The sequence below is a fragment of the Nesoenas mayeri genome, assembly GCF_963082525.1.
Source record: "Nesoenas mayeri genome assembly, chromosome: 1".
NCBI classification, from domain to species: Eukaryota; Metazoa; Chordata; class Aves; order Columbiformes; family Columbidae; genus Nesoenas; species Nesoenas mayeri.
The window spans coordinates 148,742,215-148,761,456 of record NC_137541.1 but is presented as its reverse complement, the minus strand read 5'-3'; the positions used below and the strand labels follow the sequence as shown (position 1 = coordinate 148,761,456).

Sequence of the window (19,242 nt, the reverse complement as noted above, 5' to 3'; positions counted from 1 at the left end):
CTGCAAGCTTGCAGCTAAGTGGAAAGGACCCAAAGGGGAGCACTCATCAAAGACAACCTTTGGGTTATCATGCCTGGGAGGGGTAGGGGCCACTCAGGTTTGATGCTCTGAATCTCAGCAATTACTTCTGAAGCCAGGTTCCTGCACTGAGCCCTTTCCCTGGAGAATCCTTTCCTTTCACAGGCTGTGCAGGTAGACCAGCTCCTCTGCACTCAATTTAGCTTTTCTGAAGATCTGTGTCCCTGGCCCCAAAAGGACCTGTGGAACCTGTAGGCATGCCAGGTCACACAAGTTTGGAGGGCTGTGCACAGTAGGTATGGGAACAGCAGAAGAGGCAACGAGGCGGCATTTGACTTGAGAGGAATGTGTCTGTTGGGTTTTTATTTTATTTTCTTTTATTTTTCCCCCCAAGAATAATTTGATTTCTTAGTTGACACAAATCTGAATGAGCTGGCACATCTGAAATGTATTGGCTTATATCATGTATTCTACATGCCAAACTGGATGATATATTGTAATTTTGCAATTGATGGTAGGCAAGCAAATGAAAAAAAACCCTTTTAAAAGGAATCTGTAGTAATACAGTTGGAATGAAACTTGCTGTGACACAGTCTACTAAATAATGGCAACCTGTTTATTTTATCAAAAAAGCTTTTATTTCTATTACACTTTATATATGGTGTACTACTAAGTGAAGATAATTTGTTAAAAAAGTCATGTTGCTTTCTTCAAAGTCTGGCCGTTCCTTTACTCTTGCTGTTTTACATGAATAGAAGGAAAGCAGGGTCATTCTACCTGAGGGAGGACTCAGCCTTGCCCAGTGCAGCACTATAGGCAGCAGCTATAGGAAGATAAATGGCATTAGTAATCATCATAGTTGACACCTGCTCCATGCCTGAAGGTGTGTGGATTTTGTGGGCCAATCGGTGAATCTTCATCATAGTGGTGTTGGTAGTATCCACCATAGTATTCATTACGAGCACGCCCTAAGCTTGTCCAGTAGGAGATGTCATCTTCAAATTTCTGCCAGGAAAAAATAATAATAATTAAAAAAAAAAGATAAAATACTTGTTTTCCAAGCTCGAAACTTTACAACAGAGAGAGTGAAATGGAAGTGGTGCAAGAGGTTCCTTTTGTTTCTTTCTGATATTCACATCCTTTGAGGATTTGTCAAAACAAAATCTTTGGATCTGAGAGGTTTTGTGACTTGTGCTATGGGATTATCAGGGTCCCAAGGGCAGGAATTGTCCTGCCCAGCCTCACCTGGGACCCCCATTCACACCTTCTGCCCACAGTAAAGTGCTTAAACCAAAAGCACTTTCAATTGAAAGATGCACTGAGCACATTCAATATTTCTATTACCTTTTTAGTGGTGGACTATAAAAACATTTCAATGTTTTGTACTTAAAAATATGAAGGTTTGGGTTTTTGTTGCCCCATTCCTTTAGTCATTATGTCCCTGGTTGCGAAGTGGGTGCAAGAGGCTTTGCTTTATGTCTGTGATCTTTCGTTCCCATTTTGCATGGATGAAAACAAACGTACAGTGCAGCCTTCTAGCTATGGAAATGTAATAAGCAATTCAATTCTGCTCACAACAGCAGAGGAAAAGCAGCATGCAAGGATATCAAATACTTGCCAAGCCAAAGCCTTTCTATCTGAATGACTCTTTGGAAATATTTTTGGCTGAGATTTGAAAAAAAAAGAAGTTTAGCAAAATACACAATGGGTAAGTATGGCCCAAGTCCTTTGCCGGTACAAACAGTTATTTCATTGTTAAAACTGTGTCTTAATACTCAAGAAAACCTACTAAGTGGATTCATTGTATCCCACAACAGGCATCATTTCAGTTTTTGAAACGCACACAGGAACTCAGAGAGGAATTCATCTTATCTGCATGTTTGGTCCTTGTTACCTCCTAGTATTTTCCCCCAGTCTTCAGTTTCTGATGCATAAACCCAGTTTCTCTGGTTTTCCTATTCCTATTGGGGGAAGGGGATATACCCATGCTATTAAAAAGTCACTTTTATCTGCATAAGGTCCAGGAGCAACAAAAAATGTATCCTTTGTTATTTCAGTCCAAGAAAAGGATTATATTTTTAATTGTTCCAGCTTTGAAAATGAGTGCATTCATCTTTTAAGCAATCCACATAGCATGAAGGTCCAAAATGTGCTCCAGCTTGCCTGTGCCAATGCAATCTCATTAAACGTATTCATGCAGCTGACACAAGCCAAGAATTCAACATCTACTACTATTTTTACCTCTTATTAACGCAGAAATTATTCTACATGTGGGACTGCAGCTAAAGCCACATTTTTCGCCCTATTTCAGCATCTGTTTAGTAGAGCTTTGTGCAGAGCTGGGAACTCCTGATTCCACTCCGATATTTTCAAAAACTAACTGTTTTTCAAAAAAAGTATCCTTCTGATTTGAAGGGGGGTGGGCTGCACACTCTGACAGAATTTCACCTTCACATTTAGAGTCGAGGCACAGCTGCCAGTGCTCGTGATGGTCAGGAGCTGCCTGCCCCACGGAGCCACAGGCCTGCATTAGGTACGTGACGTTAGTGCGGTTTCACTGAGGAATGCCAATCACACCCAGCTTGGTGTGGATTTCTCAGCATGTTTAAAAGCAGATTGATTAGGCTGAGGCTGCCAAAATAATTTTCTGAAATACAATTGGTTGCTGTGGGTCTGGCCACCTATTTCTTGAAGCAGACTTTGTTTTTAAGTCTGGTTGCAATTTATTAAGCTTAAAGTTCAGTAGCAGACAAGAACTCCATGCAAGATTTTAATGTAATTTTTCTCTATTAACAAATTAATGCAGAAATCTCTAGTAAATACAGAGCTTACATTTCTGTGCAATATTCGCTGCCTTAAAATAATGAAATCACAGTGTCTGTGAAGAAAAACAGTGCAGCTTAGAAGCACAGAATATCCTGAGTTGGAAGGGACCCACAAGGATCATTGATCCTCCTGTCCTGTATGTGACAACCCCACAGTTCACACCATGTGTCTGAGGGTGTTGTCCAGTCTCTTCTTGAACACTGTCAGGCTTGGGGCCGTGACACCTCCCTGGGGAGCCTGTTCCAGTGCTCCACCACCCTCTGGGGGAAGAACCTTCTCCTAATGTCCAACCTAAACCTACCCTGCCACATCTTCCTGACACTCCCTCGTGTCCCAGGACTTGAGGTCCTACGCCCTCCAGCTTCTCCCTGGGTCCCCCTGTGGCTGTGCATCCACACTCACAGCCCCTCAGGCTGCAGCCCTCCCAGCCCTTGGAAGCCCAACACTCACCGCCTCATCGAACCCCAGGTAGAGGAACTGCTGGTACCACTGCTGGACGTCAGGCTGGCTCCGGTCCCACAGCTGGCGCCTGTGGCGTCTCAGGCTACTCAGGAACTCCTTGGCCACCGTTTCTTTCACTGATACCTCGGGCTTCACGGCAACAGGGGCTGAAATTAATTTCCCCCCAAAAGACACACCAGAAAATGTTTAGGCATTCAGCCTGAAGCACTGTATGGAAAAATGCTTCTTGCATCGTGCCACCGCCTTTGTGCTTGGCGGCGCGATGCATGCCGCAGCAGTAATAAACTCAGGGATCAGCAGTGTAATAGGGTTTCTCAGTTACCCTCATACTCTTGGATTTTATAAAAGCTGTTCTGAGCTCAAAGGCACAAGCTAAGTAAGGAATTTAAATAAATAAACCCAAAGCAAAAGAGAATAAACACGCTGTGTTTGTGCTTTCAGGAGAGAACAGGAGACTGGCCTCTGTGTGCTGCTGCGGCAGGAATGGGAATGAAGATGAGACATGAAATTAAAAAGCCCAAAGCAGCTGGAGAAACACTGATAACTCATTAGGATAAAGAAAGGCACACATAAAGAGATAGATCTTTGAATCTGTTGTATAGAAGCGTAGCTTTTGAACAATCAGTGCTACAAAATGACGTATGCGTGAAAACAAAAGCCCATCAGGCTTCCATAGCACACAGCTTGGTGGATGCAGAACGCCCTTGACCTGCCAGACCCAGATGTGCCGCCCAGCCTGCCCCACGCCGAAGAGACAGGCTGTTTGCTGCGGCTCCTAGAGGAATTTATTATAGTGCCTCTGAAAGGTACGGCTGTGAGAACCGGCAAGCCCCCTGCTAGGCACATAAATGATTTTCTCTTGCATGATATAACATGGTATGACATTTGGTCTTCCTGTGGAACAAGAAGCATGCGTAGGAGTAGGAGGAATGTCTTGGCTTCAGAGGGTTCATTGCATTGAGGGTGAGACCAGGAACATGGGTGTGGATGGTGATTTTTGGAGGACGTGAAGGAAGCAGAAGAGGAATTCAGGTGGAGATTTGAAAATGACTGAGATAGGAGCCAAGCAGCCTCACAGGGGGAGGCAAAGGACTGCAGTGGGAAGGAGAGTCAAGAGGCAAAAGTGATCGATGAGTTGTTGCAGATAGAGTGGGAAACAGCAAGCTACCCTGCAGTGATGAGCTGGAAACTGATAACTCAGCGTGCACTGGAGCTGGGTGTTATTACCAGCAAGTGGGACAGCTGAACAAATGTCATGTGAATGAACCTTGTAACAGGGAGGCTGCCAGCAAGGGAACCAGTGTCGTGTACTTACTGCTCGCTTTAGCACACAAATGGAAAAGGGGAGTGAGGCTGGAATAAAGAGGCTGCATATGGCCTCCCTCATCACAACAAGGTTTTGCAGTTCTTCCTGGTCTAGGCCACGGTGTCTGCACCCTCAAGAAGCCTCCCCCAGGTGGTCCCTCTCATCAGGGGACAGGAACAAACAAGCCACCTGCTGGTGGGGTGCAGGGAAGGCGGCTGATGCAAGTGGGCTCTCCTGGCTGCGTGCAAGTATTGCAGAATGGTGAGGCGGGGAACCTGCATGCCAGGAAAACAGCCGTGGATGTGGCATATGTTTTTAGGGTTGACAAGAGCTGATGGGTGATGGCAGGGAAAACCCAGGGAGAAATCAGGCAGGCTTGCAGAAAGAGGAAGTCCGCTCTGTTGGGGTTTAGATTATTTGCCTCAGCTACAGAGCAGGCTGAGGGGAGGCAACCCAAACTCATGGGATGTTTTAGATTGCCCCCCATCTGCTGCAGTGCTGCTCATCTCTGGCCAGCTCCATTTCCATCCCTTTCCCTCAAACAGTGAGCCATTCGGTGCATCTGCCCGCTGGCCCCTCAGCCATCATCTCTCCCAGAGAGAGAGCAATCTTCCCAGAAGGAAGCATACGTGGGGCCAAGAGGACAAAAAGAACAAGTCAAAGCATCGCAAGCAAGCCTGGTTTGCACATTTTCTCCTCTGCATCTGAGCCAGCAGTATTTCCATGCATTAGAATTCCTTGGAAAAGCTTGTGACTTCCCAGAATAAACCAGATAAACGCCACGTTTGCCATGCACACAGTGGAAAAGGTAGGTGCTATACACTGCATGGAGAAAAACACAGGCATACAGCATGAGGCTGGGAACCCTGGGTTTCAGTGGGAGCTGTGATAAGCAGAGCCTCTAACATTGCCAGTACCAAGTCCCAAACAGACAGGCAGGCACAGGCTCCGTATGTGCAGGAGGTTTTGGTGCGGCACACAGTGAGAGCTCTACCAGCTTTGAACCAGGTGCTTATGTCCTGCTCCTCTGACTGCCCTCTTGGAGCTGAAGGTTGAGTGACAGTGCATTGGCAGTTCTGACCGATAGCAACTAACTCAAAGGCAAAATAAGGGAAAGCACTTTGCTGTCTCTTTACTTACCTTCTCGTTTTTGAAGCATCAGTTTAAGCTTGCTTGCCCTTGAAACATCTAGAGAAGTAAAAATAAACCACACACATTTACTAAGAAGGAAATAACAAAAAGATCATATCTTGAGAAACACTGGAAGTATTTTTGTCATAGCCCTGGACCACAAGGCAAAAACCCTGCAGCAAGTTTCTCCCAGCGCCTCCCTTCACTCCTGGTCCATGCTCGAGTGCAACACGCACTGCAAAGAAGCTTCTGATGCTCTGACATCCTCTCCCCGGCTTTCCTTGGTAAGAGAACCCCAATACTGGTCATCTTTGCCAATTACATTATATTTTTCATCAGAAGACCACAGCCAGTGCCTTGACACATTGTCCAGGGTGGCACAATAACCCTGGAAAACCTTTGTCACTGACTGAGGGGCAGGTTAACAACCAGACTGCTTCAGGTTTCTTCCCAAAGCCCACCAAGGCTGTCGTCCTGCTGGAGCCCTTTCCCAGAAGGGATCCGAGGCTTTAGCCCAGGGCCGGGCAGTGCAACAGGAGATACGCAAGCGCTCGGCTGCTCCGAAATGCTTTATTCAGTCGAAAATAAATAAATAAATAAATAAATAAATAAATAAAGGCGCTTTTAAAAGAAGATGCTTGACTTGCAGAAGTTTTGGAGTGACCGAAAGCGTGCGGCTGCGGGGGATGCCATGGGAAGGGTTTTGCCCACGGTCGCGGGTGATGCCAGGGGAAAGTTGTCGGTTCTTTTCCCGGGACGTGCCAGGTTATGTTTTCCCTCCCCGCACCCCGGCCCGTGCGCGGGCGCTCACTCACCGGGGGCCGCGCAGAGCAGCGGGAGGAGGAGGAGGAGGAAGAGGAGGGCGGCCCCGGGCAGGGCCCCGCGGGGGCACGGCGCTGGCATGGCGGCGGGGGGCGGCGGGCGGCGCGGAGACCCACCTGGGCGGGAGGAGACGGAGAGGGTGAGCACACAGACGGAGCTGGAGCGCAGAGAAGGGGCGCGCACGCCCGCCCCACGCCGCGCCCTCGCCCGGCCCCACGCCGCGCCCCCGCCCGGCCCCCCGGGTGAGGGGGCCAGGGCAGCCGTGGCGCGATGCGGATCTACGAACCACTGGCGGGGGCGGGGAGGACACAGCGCTCCCGGCCCCCACCCCGTGCCGCCCTGGCCTCGGCATCCGTGGGCGTCCGTGGGCTTGTGCCCTTTGCGCCCAACCACGGAGCGAGATGCGTTTCGGCAGGAGAAGGCGACACTCCGGGCAGAGCTTTGGTTTTGTGGTTACACATCATCCAGCGCGGCTGGTGAAGAGCTTTCAGCAAATCACGCAGGCTTTTCTTACAGAGGAATGTGAAAAAATACATAGATATAGCATGTCGTTGAACATTTCTCTACGCATTAAGCCAGTTTATCAGGGGCCTGTGACAGCAGATGAAAATTGGGTGCTTGTCTTGGTGGGAAAACAAAATCAGAATCAACCAAAGGTTGCTTAGTTCATGGATATTTTCCTCTCTCTCCCTCTCCTTCCCTCCCTCCTATCTCCCAAGTCCACAGAAAATCAGAATGCATTGTAACTCATCAACCTTAAAAAATAATTTGAATTTCTTTTTCTAAATATAGACAGATTTAGCTTATAGTAAGAACTCAGGGACCAAAAGCCAAACTCACAAACTAAAAGAAGTCCTTGCTCAGCAGGATCGTAACTGTAGTGGTGCCTAATCTTGTGCTGCCTTTTCCTAATTAGAGTTTAAGCTCCAGTCAGTGAACTCACCTTCTCTCAGCTCCTTCCCCTGCAAATGCCAGAAACAGCCCAGATGAAGCCAAATTAAACCTCTATCCTGGGACACAAACCTCTCCCCTCACAGCAGAGACCCACGATGCTCAGGAGACCATTCTGGCATCTCACGTCCTGCTGAAGCTGTGCCAGGGTACAGCGAGGAGTGCGGGAGGGATTTAGGGGGAGGTGAGGATGAGCCAGGAAGAGCCAGGCTCTCTGTAACCTACTTGTGAGAAATCTGGCAAATGCCACTGCCCTGGTTCCCTGATCCAAGGATTATTTCCAGATTGGTTGCAGCTGAAACATGAATATGTATATATATTCATGTATATATATATATATATACACACACTGTATACACTGTATATCAGGAGTGTCAAATTCCTTTTCAGCAGGGGCTGCATCAGCCACACAGTTGCCTTCAAAGGGCTGAATGTAATTTTAGGACTGGCAAATGCAGGAGTAGTTACATTTATACAGCCCTACAATTACATTCAGCCCTTTGAAGGCAATCACGTGGCTGATGTGGCCTCCGCTGAAAATGAGTTTGACACCCCTGCTGTAGATATTATAAATGTATATAAATATGTATATTGAATACATATGTTTGTATACAGATAAACATGTGTAAAGCGAGAGAGTCGTAGAGCTGTACAGTGGTGTGGCAGCTCCCTGGGATGAGATGTGGAGTGTGTTAGTGCTATTTCAGGCACAGCTAATTGTGGGTGTGGGACAAGATCCTATGGCCAGCTTTACCATTCACTATACAATGCAGCAGCAGCACCAGCACAGGCTGGTCCCTCAGTGGTTCTCCAGCCCCAGCCTGAATGTTGCTTCAGGTGACCACCCCTGGTTGACCCGCGCATCTTTCCTCTGGTGAAAAAAGTACCTGGAACTGCACCCAAAGCCATTTCCCACCTCCCTCTGTCCCCAGCCACCCTCAAGCTGATGCTCAGGCCTCTCTGCTCATCCCAGTTAAAGTGGCAGTGGCAACAGCTTGAAAAAGTGATGTGGTCACTCCAGCCAAATTGTCCCTTGTTCTCTGCAGCCTTTGGGGGGGCAGAGCGGGAGGGAGCAGCACCTTCCAGACCCCTGTGATGGAAGCACTCCTGTAGCAGACCAGTGTCCCAGCTCAATTCCCATGCAACTTTCCTTTCTGTCACTGCTTTTGGGTGTTCTTTCCCTATAGCCCTATGTCTCAACAGTCAGCAGACTTGGCACCATGCGTTGGAGCAAACGCCCCTTTTTCTGAATCAATGCTCTCTTTCATCAACTTAACCCTGACAGCGTCTTTACTAGAACCACCAGAGGTTTTTGGAAAGCTAGTTGTAGAAAACAGCTGGAAGGGACAGAATTGAAGAGCACATATGGAATGCTACAAGAAAGAGTCATAATAGTTTATAAAAACAAGGCAATAACTAGTGACTATTTATTGTCTATTGGTATACTGGCAAAGGCAAAAGGTGTTTTGTTCAGCTGGTCAGTTTGTAACAAGCCTTGCATGGGAGCTAAGGCTCTGCAGAACTTCAGGTGCTTGGTACCTCTGGGCCAAAGGAATGCAAAGCACAAAACCTCCTCGGGATACCACATACATCACAGTAACTCAAGAAACTGCTGACATAAAGTGCTATCTGGTGAAACCCAGAGATGGATTGACTCAAGTGCAAAGTTATTGTAGAAAATCATTGCTCTGGTGGTAGAAGAAATGATGATTGACAGAAGAATGTAATGCTCAGGGTTAAGCTGAGAGCAGCATCTTCCCAGAAGAGGTCACTTGCTCAGTTCAGGGGACAGAAGTTTATGACATAAAGTAAAAATGTTGTGTGAAAATATAACACCAATTATTTTCAAAGGCAGTGGTGAAAGGTGGCTGGTGTTTTTCCAGTAGCAATCTTTATTTCTGCTCCAGGTTGTTTTAAGGACTAAGGCAGTGTTGTGCTGGTGTTGTAGTAAGACACATTTTTTTTTCTGCTGAGCTTGTGATTACTACATTGTTGTTAGAAGTATTCACCTTCAAGTGAGTATCCATGTTTATTGACATGCTTGCGGTATCTGCTATTTGCCATGTAAAACCACAGCCACTCATGTGCCACTTGGCTATGGTGGTGTTTTCCTGGGTTCTCTCCATCAGCAGTGACAGTCTCTTTAAAACATCCCTTTCTCCAGCATGGAGGATTTTAAGCCTTATTTTAGGGCTCAGTTTGCCTCTGCTGGGAGCCCTTGGCTGCCCAGCACCCAACAGCACTCCAGGTAAGCAAGTCTGTGCTAATGATGTCATTTGGTTAAATCTTTTATCACCACTGCTGACAATGGTAGACTCTTGGTGTCAAAATTTTGTTGAAATACGTTAATTAATGTTATCAGCAGGACTGCTCGCCAAACAGCTCTGGGATGAGGGATGGTGAGCAGGGCCCATTCCATGCATGGTGTAAAATCCCATTGAGCCCCTTAGCATATTGGGGACCACTAATTCAGGAGTTGCCCACAGAAGGATAGCAAGATGGAGCTGGTGGGTTTTGTTGCTTCACCAGCATGGGGCTGGACTATGGTCTTCAAGCCTGAGACAGAAATTTGGGATCAATCCAACAGAAAAGCACTCTGAGCCTGACCTTGAGAAACAACAGGCAAGGAGCTCACTGGAGCTGGAGAAATCCTAATCGCTGAACCTACTGCCGGCCAGTGTTGCTTTCGGAGCCTGTAGGAATCAAAGAATCATAGAATCAAGTCCTGAGTTGGAAAGGACCCACAAGGATCATTGAGTCCAACTTCTGTCCCTGCATAAGACAACCCCCAAATCCACACCAAGTGTCTGAGGACATTGTGTGTGTTTTTTGAGGTGAGTAAAGAAGATCCTAGTTGATTTGTTAAATAGTTTTGCAAGTTGTTGCATATTTGGTGACTGCTTGGGCAACCCTGTTTCAACTGCGTGATCTCTGAGTTTATACACAGTAGTTTTAAGTCCAGTGACTTCTACAACTACTCGAAGTGTCTTGGGCATGTGTGGCTGTCTAACTGATATGAACTAAACAGGGGGAAAAAAAATCTCTGCCTCAAGGCATTACTGAATTTTTAAGTGTTTGAATTTTTCATTGCTATTCTACATTTCATCTAAAATTTACTACAGAGAGGCTCCTCAATAGCAGAGAGACACCCCTGGTTTTGCCTCTTATCACAGTAGCTCCTCAGAGCACTGTGTTGTACTCATTAAAATGTAAGAGATAGTGTCAGTAATGGCCATTCAAGGATAATCAGTAAATCAAAGTACAAAAAATAGGGGTAAAAATATTGGTCTTGGTTTCTTCTCTTCTTCCTTTATAAGGCTTCATGTTTCTACGTGTTTCAACAAAATAATATTCTTGAATATAGTGTAGATTAAATGCTTATGTAATCATAGGACTCCCAAAGCTGAATTTTCAAGGAAAAAAATGCACCAAATATAATGAGACTTATGATGAAATAGTGAGACCTGGCATCAGCATAAGTTAGTAGGTAAATAGATAAATTGGACATTGGCCAAGGGTTGCAGGAGATGTCTTTTGCAATGAAGCACCATGAAGATTTTAATGATCCACTAAAACAACCCATTTGGTCAAGAACATGGCAGCATTGAACAGTGGTCTCAACACCCAGGAAATGGTTACTTTCTGGTAATGAGATTTTTACAAAATCTCACAACCATATTGCCCTGGCCACCAGCCTGAGGACAGAGGCACTTGGAACTCCAGATTGTTTTCTGCAGCCTGTTCCAAGGAAACCACAGGAGTCATGTTTTTCTTCCAAGCAGAAGGAAGAACGTTCAAGTCATCAGACAGTTTCTTCCAAAACATTCTGAGTTTCACGCTACTTCTTCCACTGCTCCAGGGCCCTCCTGATAGTGAGAGGACCAGCCCCAAATCCCAGGTCAAATACCTTTGTGTTAGGATAAGCTTATTAGTTGCTGGCTGTGAGTCTCATTGGCCTCAGTGCATGATTTGGGAAACATTTGATCCATTATGCCTCACTTGGAAGTACTATGACTTTGGTCCATGTTACTAATAAATATTAGTGTTTATATTTTCCATGTAAAATAGCTTAAAGTACCCCTGGTGTTGTGGTGTGGTTAGTTTGGTTCAGGTTGTTTTTTTTTTTTCTTCTTGTGCTTGGATACTGCTGATATTTTTTTGCAGCTTCTGGCTGATCCTGTCAGATAAGAAACGGTGTCTGTTGGTCTGTCTGTCCTCCTCCCTTCACTAAATGACAGTACTTTGCTGCCCTCAATACCGAATTGACCTTATTGCTCTCATGATAAGCTCAATGAGAAGCAGTTTTGTTCAGCAGCATTATCTGAACATGGCTTCTTCCTTTCAATAGAGGGATACATAATTTCTCTAAGAAATCCTTATCCCTTTTCTCTTCCACTGCCTCCAGTATATTTTTAGGATAAGCCTAGAAGTGTATGGCAAGTCTGCGAGTCAGGTCTAAGAGGAAGGGAGATGGAGAGGGACTGTAGCACACTAAAACATCTCTTTTTACCACAGCCTGATTTCATTTGACTCATCTTTCTTTCACCGCTGTCTCCCAGGACTCTTCCTTCTATGCTTCAAAACATTTTTTTCTGAATTCTTATTTCTGAGCTATTTTTGATTTGTTTTCATTCCCTTATTTTATTATTCACATCCAGAATGCATGCGCACTTAAACAAAACAAAACAAAACCTCATGCACCAAAAAATCCCAACAAAGGAGCTGTGACTACTCAAAGATTAGTAAATGCAAAGTCCTAAAAATCTTAATTTTAGCAACCTGATTTTAGCATCCCTCTTCCTATACATTATTGCTGTCTTAATGATTTGTATACATTTTTGTTCTTTCCTCAAAACTCTGGACTTATTGGGTGGATGGTGCTCATTTAATGAAAAAAATCTACTCAACCCGGTGGCACATTGTGTTGCCAATGACCACATGCTGTTCATGGTGATAGAGCCTTTCCCTGAAGAGTGTCCCACCAGCTGCCTTGTCCCACCTGCCACAGTCTCCCCAACTTCCCAGGCCCCCAACCAAAACCTGACCACAAGATCATTATTTCCTCCCTCATTCTTCACCAGAAGGCTGGTTTGGGGACACATCATCATCATGTCAGCAACAGCAAGACCAGGGGAAGCTATGCGGAGTTTCTAGCAAGCCCAGCCACTTTCAGACACTTAGGCACTGGAGGAGTACGCCTCCCCTTGCCACCCACAGCCCTAAATCCCTTTGCAGAGCAGAATGCATGAGTCTCTTCCTTTGTAAAGAGCACCACTGGAGGAGCCAGCCTTTCCAATGCAGAGCTCAATGCCTTGTGGTGAAACCAGCACAAACTGGACGACTGCTGGAAACCAGGTTGTGCTTCCCAAGACAGCTGCCTTACCCTTAGGAGCTGAAGTCAACGTGGTGGTTTGCTACCAACAAGAGGGGGAAACCTCTCTGCCTCCTGCTATCTGATCCTTCCCTTGCTTACCAGCTCTGGCTCTAGTGCTTTTAGGAGCTGATTCAGCATGCTGAAACAGTAAAATTGTAGTCAGGCTAATTCTTACTGGGTTAGTTTTCTTTGGGACTAGTGAGCTGTGACGGCTCAGGTAGCTGTTTTGCGGGAGTTGGGGCCAAATAAGAAGGCAATGGGAGAATGTGGCCAGAAGTGGGAATGGGGTGAAAATGATAAAACAGAACTTCTTCACCTTTTTTCTGGAAGAGTGTACTACATCAAACCCACTCTGAGGAATAGCTGGGGGTCAGGCCCAAGTCATGCTCGGTAAGCACTGTCCCCCTGAGCAGGTCACTGCAGAGAGAGGAGTGATCTGATCCCATGCACTGCCATCATATCACTTCCTCCTTCCGTGTTTGAGGCTTTAGTAATGCCTAAAACTGGTCCCTGCAGTCCAAATTGGTGTCTTTATGGCCCCTTAGCTATGACTTGGATGCCTGTTAAATTTAGGCATTCTCTAGAGTGGATTTCTGCCTGCAGAGGATTACTAGCACACCAAGTGTCCTTGCTGAGGTGCTGGAGACAGTGACGGGTTAGGTCTAACCAAAGTTTCCTTCCCTGTGCTTCAGTCCCCTCAGTCCCAGCAGCCTGCAGCGATGTAGGACAGCCTGGGCGACAGAGCAAGCCCTGCACATCTCCACTGCAGCCTCACCAGTGGGGACACAAGCCTCAGGGACCTGCAGGGACACAGCACATGCTTACTGAGCCTATGCTTTTAAACTTTTTTTTTTTTTTTAATTTGAAATGAGGCAAAGTGATGCATTTTCACAGGGCAGGAAAGGGGTTGCATCTCAGACAGCTGCTGCCCCTCCTTGCTCAGTCTGAAGCCCCTGTTTCCAAGCAGGGGAGCTGGAACATCTCCTCAAGCCTGCCAGGTGCTTTTAGCATAAACAAAACAACTTGCTTTTTTCAGGCAGCTAGGAATCGCATGGCTTGAAATTTTCAGCATCACCACCAGCCTGCCTGAGGCAGGCCCCTGGCACAGGAAAAGTCTGCCCAAATGGTCAGAACATGGCAAAGTCATCATCAGCAGACAGCAGGTGATTGCTGTCTCCTCGGGTCGAACACGAGCCTTTTGGAGCCTTAATAACGGGCAGCATGTCCCAGCTCGGAGGATGGTTCTAAGGTTATCAGAGCAGAAACCTCATTTGGATTCCTGACATTATCACGTGTGACCTTACACCTCTCTTGATACTCTTTGTGGCCGCTTTCGCTGGCTCTGCTTTATAACTCTGCTTTCCAATTTCACCAATGCCCTACCTGAGCCCTGCATGTGAACAAGCCCATGGCTCTGTTCATTCGATGTCGGATTACCTTTCTGATTCACAGTTCGGTTTGTTTCCAGGAGAGCACACTTTCTGTAGTCTCTCCGTGCCGCTGCTGAGTAAAAGATCATGACATCTTTAATCTCCCCACGTGAAACCCACTGCACCCGCCTGTGCTCGGATGCCAGCGACTTCAAAGGACGTGTGTGCCAACCTGGCAGTGCAACGGCTGCGGGGCATGGAAATTTGAGTATAGATTTTTTTGGCCTGCTGTGATCATTTAGGCATCTGTCCTGCGAGTTCTTCGTGTATTTTTATTTTTAAGAGCCCTACGGAATCTCATTTGTCACAAAAAGATTGAATCCCAGTCTCCTGCTGCTACATCTGGATCTCGCAAAATGCCATTGTACAGAAACGTGGCTCTCCTGGAAAGGCAGGCATATCATCCTCAGATCTTTACTCTCCTGTGGTTGTGATTGGTGAGTGTTGGAGGGGAACATCCCAGGGCTCTGACCCCAAAGACTGGCACAGGGCCTGACCCAGCTCACAGCAGTGCCCAGTAGCTCTGCCTGTGCTAATAGGGCTGCAGGACTTCTGAAATGAAGCTGGTTCTCCTTCACTCAAGCAGAAGAACCTGCCCACATTTATTCATGTAGACAGGTCTCTGAGGTCCCTGCTAGATCCTCTAGGCATTGGCATAATTGCTCTCATGCCCTGGAGCTCCTGCCATTGGGGATGGCTGAAACACAGAGGAGCTAATACGCTGCCATCCATCTCCAGCATGTTGTTTCCTCACCATCAAAAATGTCCCGTTGAGCAAGACAGTAAGATAATTCAGGTTTAGGCCTGACAAAATATACAGTTTAACCAGAAAGATAATCTGCTTCTGAAACAGGAATTCTGAAGCTGTAATTTTTGAAGGTGTGGTGAGCAATTTAATCTCTTCCTGCTACCAAAACCGACACAAAAGTATTTCACCTCCTCCTTTCTCAAGATCTGCCACCATAAACCTTTGTGTCTGACTTTTTTTTAAGAAGACTGCAGTGATTTTTGCTTCAAAGAACAATTCCCTGGTTTAACATCTATTCACAACCTGTGCTGCAGATCTAAGCGAAGGACGGTGACTGCCTTTATGTAATGTTACCACCTAATGGCCACAATGGAAAGATGCTTTCTCCTGGTAATTATTAGTAACGATGCAATGGCTGTAAGTCTAATACATCTTAGCTGAACATTGCTGAGAGCTGAGGAGGACTTGAGCAGGGTAATTGTACAGGGATGCTCTGGTGACACGGATCTCTCTCTTTCTTTCCCATGTGTGTTGGGATTAGCAGTGTTTAGCTATACAGGAGTGAGAAAACATGCAGACAAACCTCTGAGGAATCCTTGTATCCTACAGAAACAGCAAGAGCATGGTAATGGCTATATGATAGAGGAGGAGAGGTTGCACAGTAGCATAAGATTAGTCATTTTCACTCAAGTAGTAACTGGCTTAGGGATATCTTCTTAAAGACGGTCATTTAAACTTTCATTTTTCATGCTGATTAATAGAGATGCAGGGACAGCACGTGACATGTGATATAACTTTGCTGCTGGTAATCACTTGTTAATCAGAGACAGTAAGGTTTGGGTTTGCTGCCCTTTTTACAATGAAGAGAAAACTGGAGGAACACAAATCGGGCACACTTTGAAGTATGCGCCAGCCGACGTGGAAACACATTTTTCAGAGACTTGGCCTGTCCCACTGCTGAGCAAATGTTGGGGATGTGGACAAGAAGACTCCTGGTCCTGCTGATTCAAATGCAACACCTGTTTTTGGGTTCAGCAACATCAACATTTTGTCCTTGATCATTTCATATGAAAGTTTTGAAGCTTTGTCCTGTGGGAAGTTTGGGTTGCCTGTTTCATGAGAAACAGTGCTACACTGAAGAAAAAACCAAAACATAACAAAAAAACCCAGCACCCCAATACCAATATAACCAAATCTCTGAGTCATCACAAAGCCACTAAATATGCCTATAGAAAAGCCTTTCCATAGTACTGAACTTGCATGACTTATGAATTTATTTTGCACTGAAAACAAGCCATACTGAAATGTTTGGAGGGGAAGGAGAGAACTGCACAGCAGAGAGAGGAGAGAAAGACACAGCAAAGGGGGGGGGCTTTTTCTTTTTATCTGAACAAGGAGCATATATTGTAATGTATACTTACAAATCTCCACTACTGACACCATTCCTATACAGTTCCCATCAAACCTACAGTCTCAATATGTGAAACAATCAATCAGCCTCCCCCAGCCAGGGAGAGACCCTGCTGCCCAAGGCACTGATTGATTTCCCTGCAAACCCACAGCCAGCTCCAGGCTGCTAGGCTAAAAAAGAAACAAAGTAAAACAAAGGCTGACAAGAATACCTTCATTTTGGTTTCATTATGGACGAATTCCGCCTCTTCTTATTTCAGCAGAGGTTTCTATCCCATAATCATCTCTGGTTTCCGCTTAAACATAATATATTTTGACTTAAAATAAGCTCTCACACACAGAGAAGTAAACTCTTTTATGTAAACAAACAATACAAACCAGAAACACTGTTCAAAGATCTGAGCACATTCTCTGCATAGCAGTACATTGGAAAATGTATCTGCCTTTTCCCTTCCCAGACTATGTGAGCAGCTTCAGGAATGAATTATCCAAAATGATCTGAGGCTGAGTTTGTGACAAGAATAATTACAGTTATGAAACGTGTATATTTTGTTTACTAATATCTGAATTCTATGCAGGGCTGATGCATGTGCAGCTAGCGAAGGAGTCTCCTTTTGGGAGTGCTTAGAACCTAATAGGATGTGTAATGGGCTCAGAGTGTAACTCTGGAGGAAAAATCTCAGATGGGTGTTAACAAGTGCATGAAAAGTATAAGGCATTTTTCTTGGAATAACTTAAGAAGGACTGTCTTTGACTATGTGGATCTCTATTAATTAAGGGTAGATTTTTTTTTTTCTTGCTAAAAGACAGTCTCTGCCACAAGTACTCTTTTTGATCCTGAAACATGAGTTTATACATGGATGTCAGAGGATCTGAATTATGCAGGTGGTCAGCCCAGAGTGATGTCTTCTAGCCTTAAAATCAATGCATCTCTCTTGGATGTGAAAGGAAGGAAAAGACAGGTGGTAGCACAGACTTCGTACATTTACAAATCCCCTCTGAAATTGATTGCTTCAGTTTTATACAAAAATGTCAGCTGAAGCCAACTTTCCTTCAACCTAACCATTACCTTTTTACCATCAATTGCACAGCAGTGGCTTCAGGCAATATCTGAAAAGGACGAGGGCTGATGACAGAGCTGCAAGGAGCAGAGGGGCTGCAGGTAAGCAGCAGGGCAGGCAAAGGGTGGTAGCAGAACAGATCAGAAAGACCCAGGGGCAAGAGCAAGACCAGATTCTGCAAGGCCTTGACAAATTACGTTCATTCCCTGAAGTCAAAGACTTGTGCCTCCTGCTGAGGATGAGAGCTGCATGGTAAGAACAATCTCTGTAACCACAGCATTCACAAAGCAAAAAAACAAAGATGTGCATTTTCCCATTGCAACGTTGAAACCCAACCATCAGACTGGCTGACTGCCACAGAGATGGACTGACACAAGGGCTTATCCTTCCTATAACTGAAAATCCAGGTTTGATCCACGCTCCGCTAACTGTTCAGTTCCAAACGCTTCAGCATCTTTTCTCTGTAACCACACTAGGCGATCAATATTTTCAGGGGCCCTTGACAGAGCTTTAAAGGCATCTCATCTGTGTCTATCATTGGGGAGTTTCTCATCTCCTTATACCAACCCATTAGCATTCACATAGAATGAAACTGTATTGAAAAAAAAAAAAGACATTGAGTATGAGACTTCTAAATAATACCCAAATGGATTTATTACAGAGTGTCAGTGTGTTGCAACATCCAAATGAACCTTTAGGAGACAAGCCCCAGAAAATATTAGATCCCGTAGAGTTTCTTTCAGACAGCCCTTTTGTACATTATTAAGTCTTGCCTATAGTAAGTCAAGCCAAACACAGCATGCAAACATTTCTGTATTTCAGCCTGTGTTAAATAAATGTGTTGTTTCTGTTGGTTTTTAATGATAGATGTTTCCCTTTGAATCTTCGTGCACCAGCATAACTCATTCTACTGTCAGCTTGAATGCAGATGAATAAACTGCAATGTTCAGACATGCATACAAGTGAATAGACGCCCTACATGCCAAGCTTTTTTAAAATCATGTCTGTCCATCACCATCCCCTGCACTTGTTAAGGGACAGACAATGTTCTTCCACCCTACTCTTATATTAAGAACTTCCCTAAGACAGCTAGAGTTCTGAAAGTGCCTGCAGTCAGGCTTATCCAGGTGAGCTTTCCTCTCCATTGGGCATTTGTTTGAGGCCAAGAATAGAGTTTGGCCTAAAATAAGACCTTGGCAGGTCTTGGTGGGAGTTCAGTTCAAAGAACCGAGAAGAGATCCGAGCCTGATTTAACTGTGTGCTTCCGAATAGCAAACCCCAAGCAGGCTGCCTTGTCCCAAGTCCCCCCCACAGCCTGCCAGCACAGCATTTTCCTGCACCACTGTGTCAGTGAGGGATGTGTCAAGTTGTCACTTCTGACCATTTTCATCAGTCCAGCCAGTGGGACGCTGCGGCTGGGCTGGGACACGCGTGCCCTGGGGGCACCACGGCTACAACTGCATCGCTGCACAGGCAAAGCACCAAAGTACCTTCTGCAGACCTGGCATAAGTCCTCAGGCTATCTGGACTATGAGCCAGTAAAAAACACTTTTAGGAGGGATGGCAGCCTAGCCGTTGCAAATATATTAACTGATGAATAGATTTGAGCATTAAAAGGATACTGCGGCTGCTGCCTTCAGCGGGCTTTCAGGAATCACAGTGAAGCTGAGCTACTCAACATCAAGCTTGCTTTTGTTAAAAAT

The 19,242-nt window shown here is 45.6% G+C and overlaps 1 protein-coding gene across 1 annotated transcript; it reads right to left on the bottom strand.

The window, feature by feature from the left end:
- Positions 1–835: 835 nt before the first annotated feature.
- On the bottom strand, positions 836–6,646 carry ECRG4 (ECRG4 augurin precursor; the record flags this gene model as incomplete). Its single annotated transcript, XM_080363948.1, has 4 exons — positions 836–1,023; positions 3,295–3,452; positions 5,753–5,800; positions 6,559–6,646. 4 exons carry the CDS (start codon positions 6,644–6,646, stop codon positions 862–864), a joined length of 456 nt encoding a protein of 151 aa, XP_080220074.1. The 3' UTR covers positions 836–861.
- Between the last annotated feature and the right edge of the window lie 12,596 nt (positions 6,647–19,242).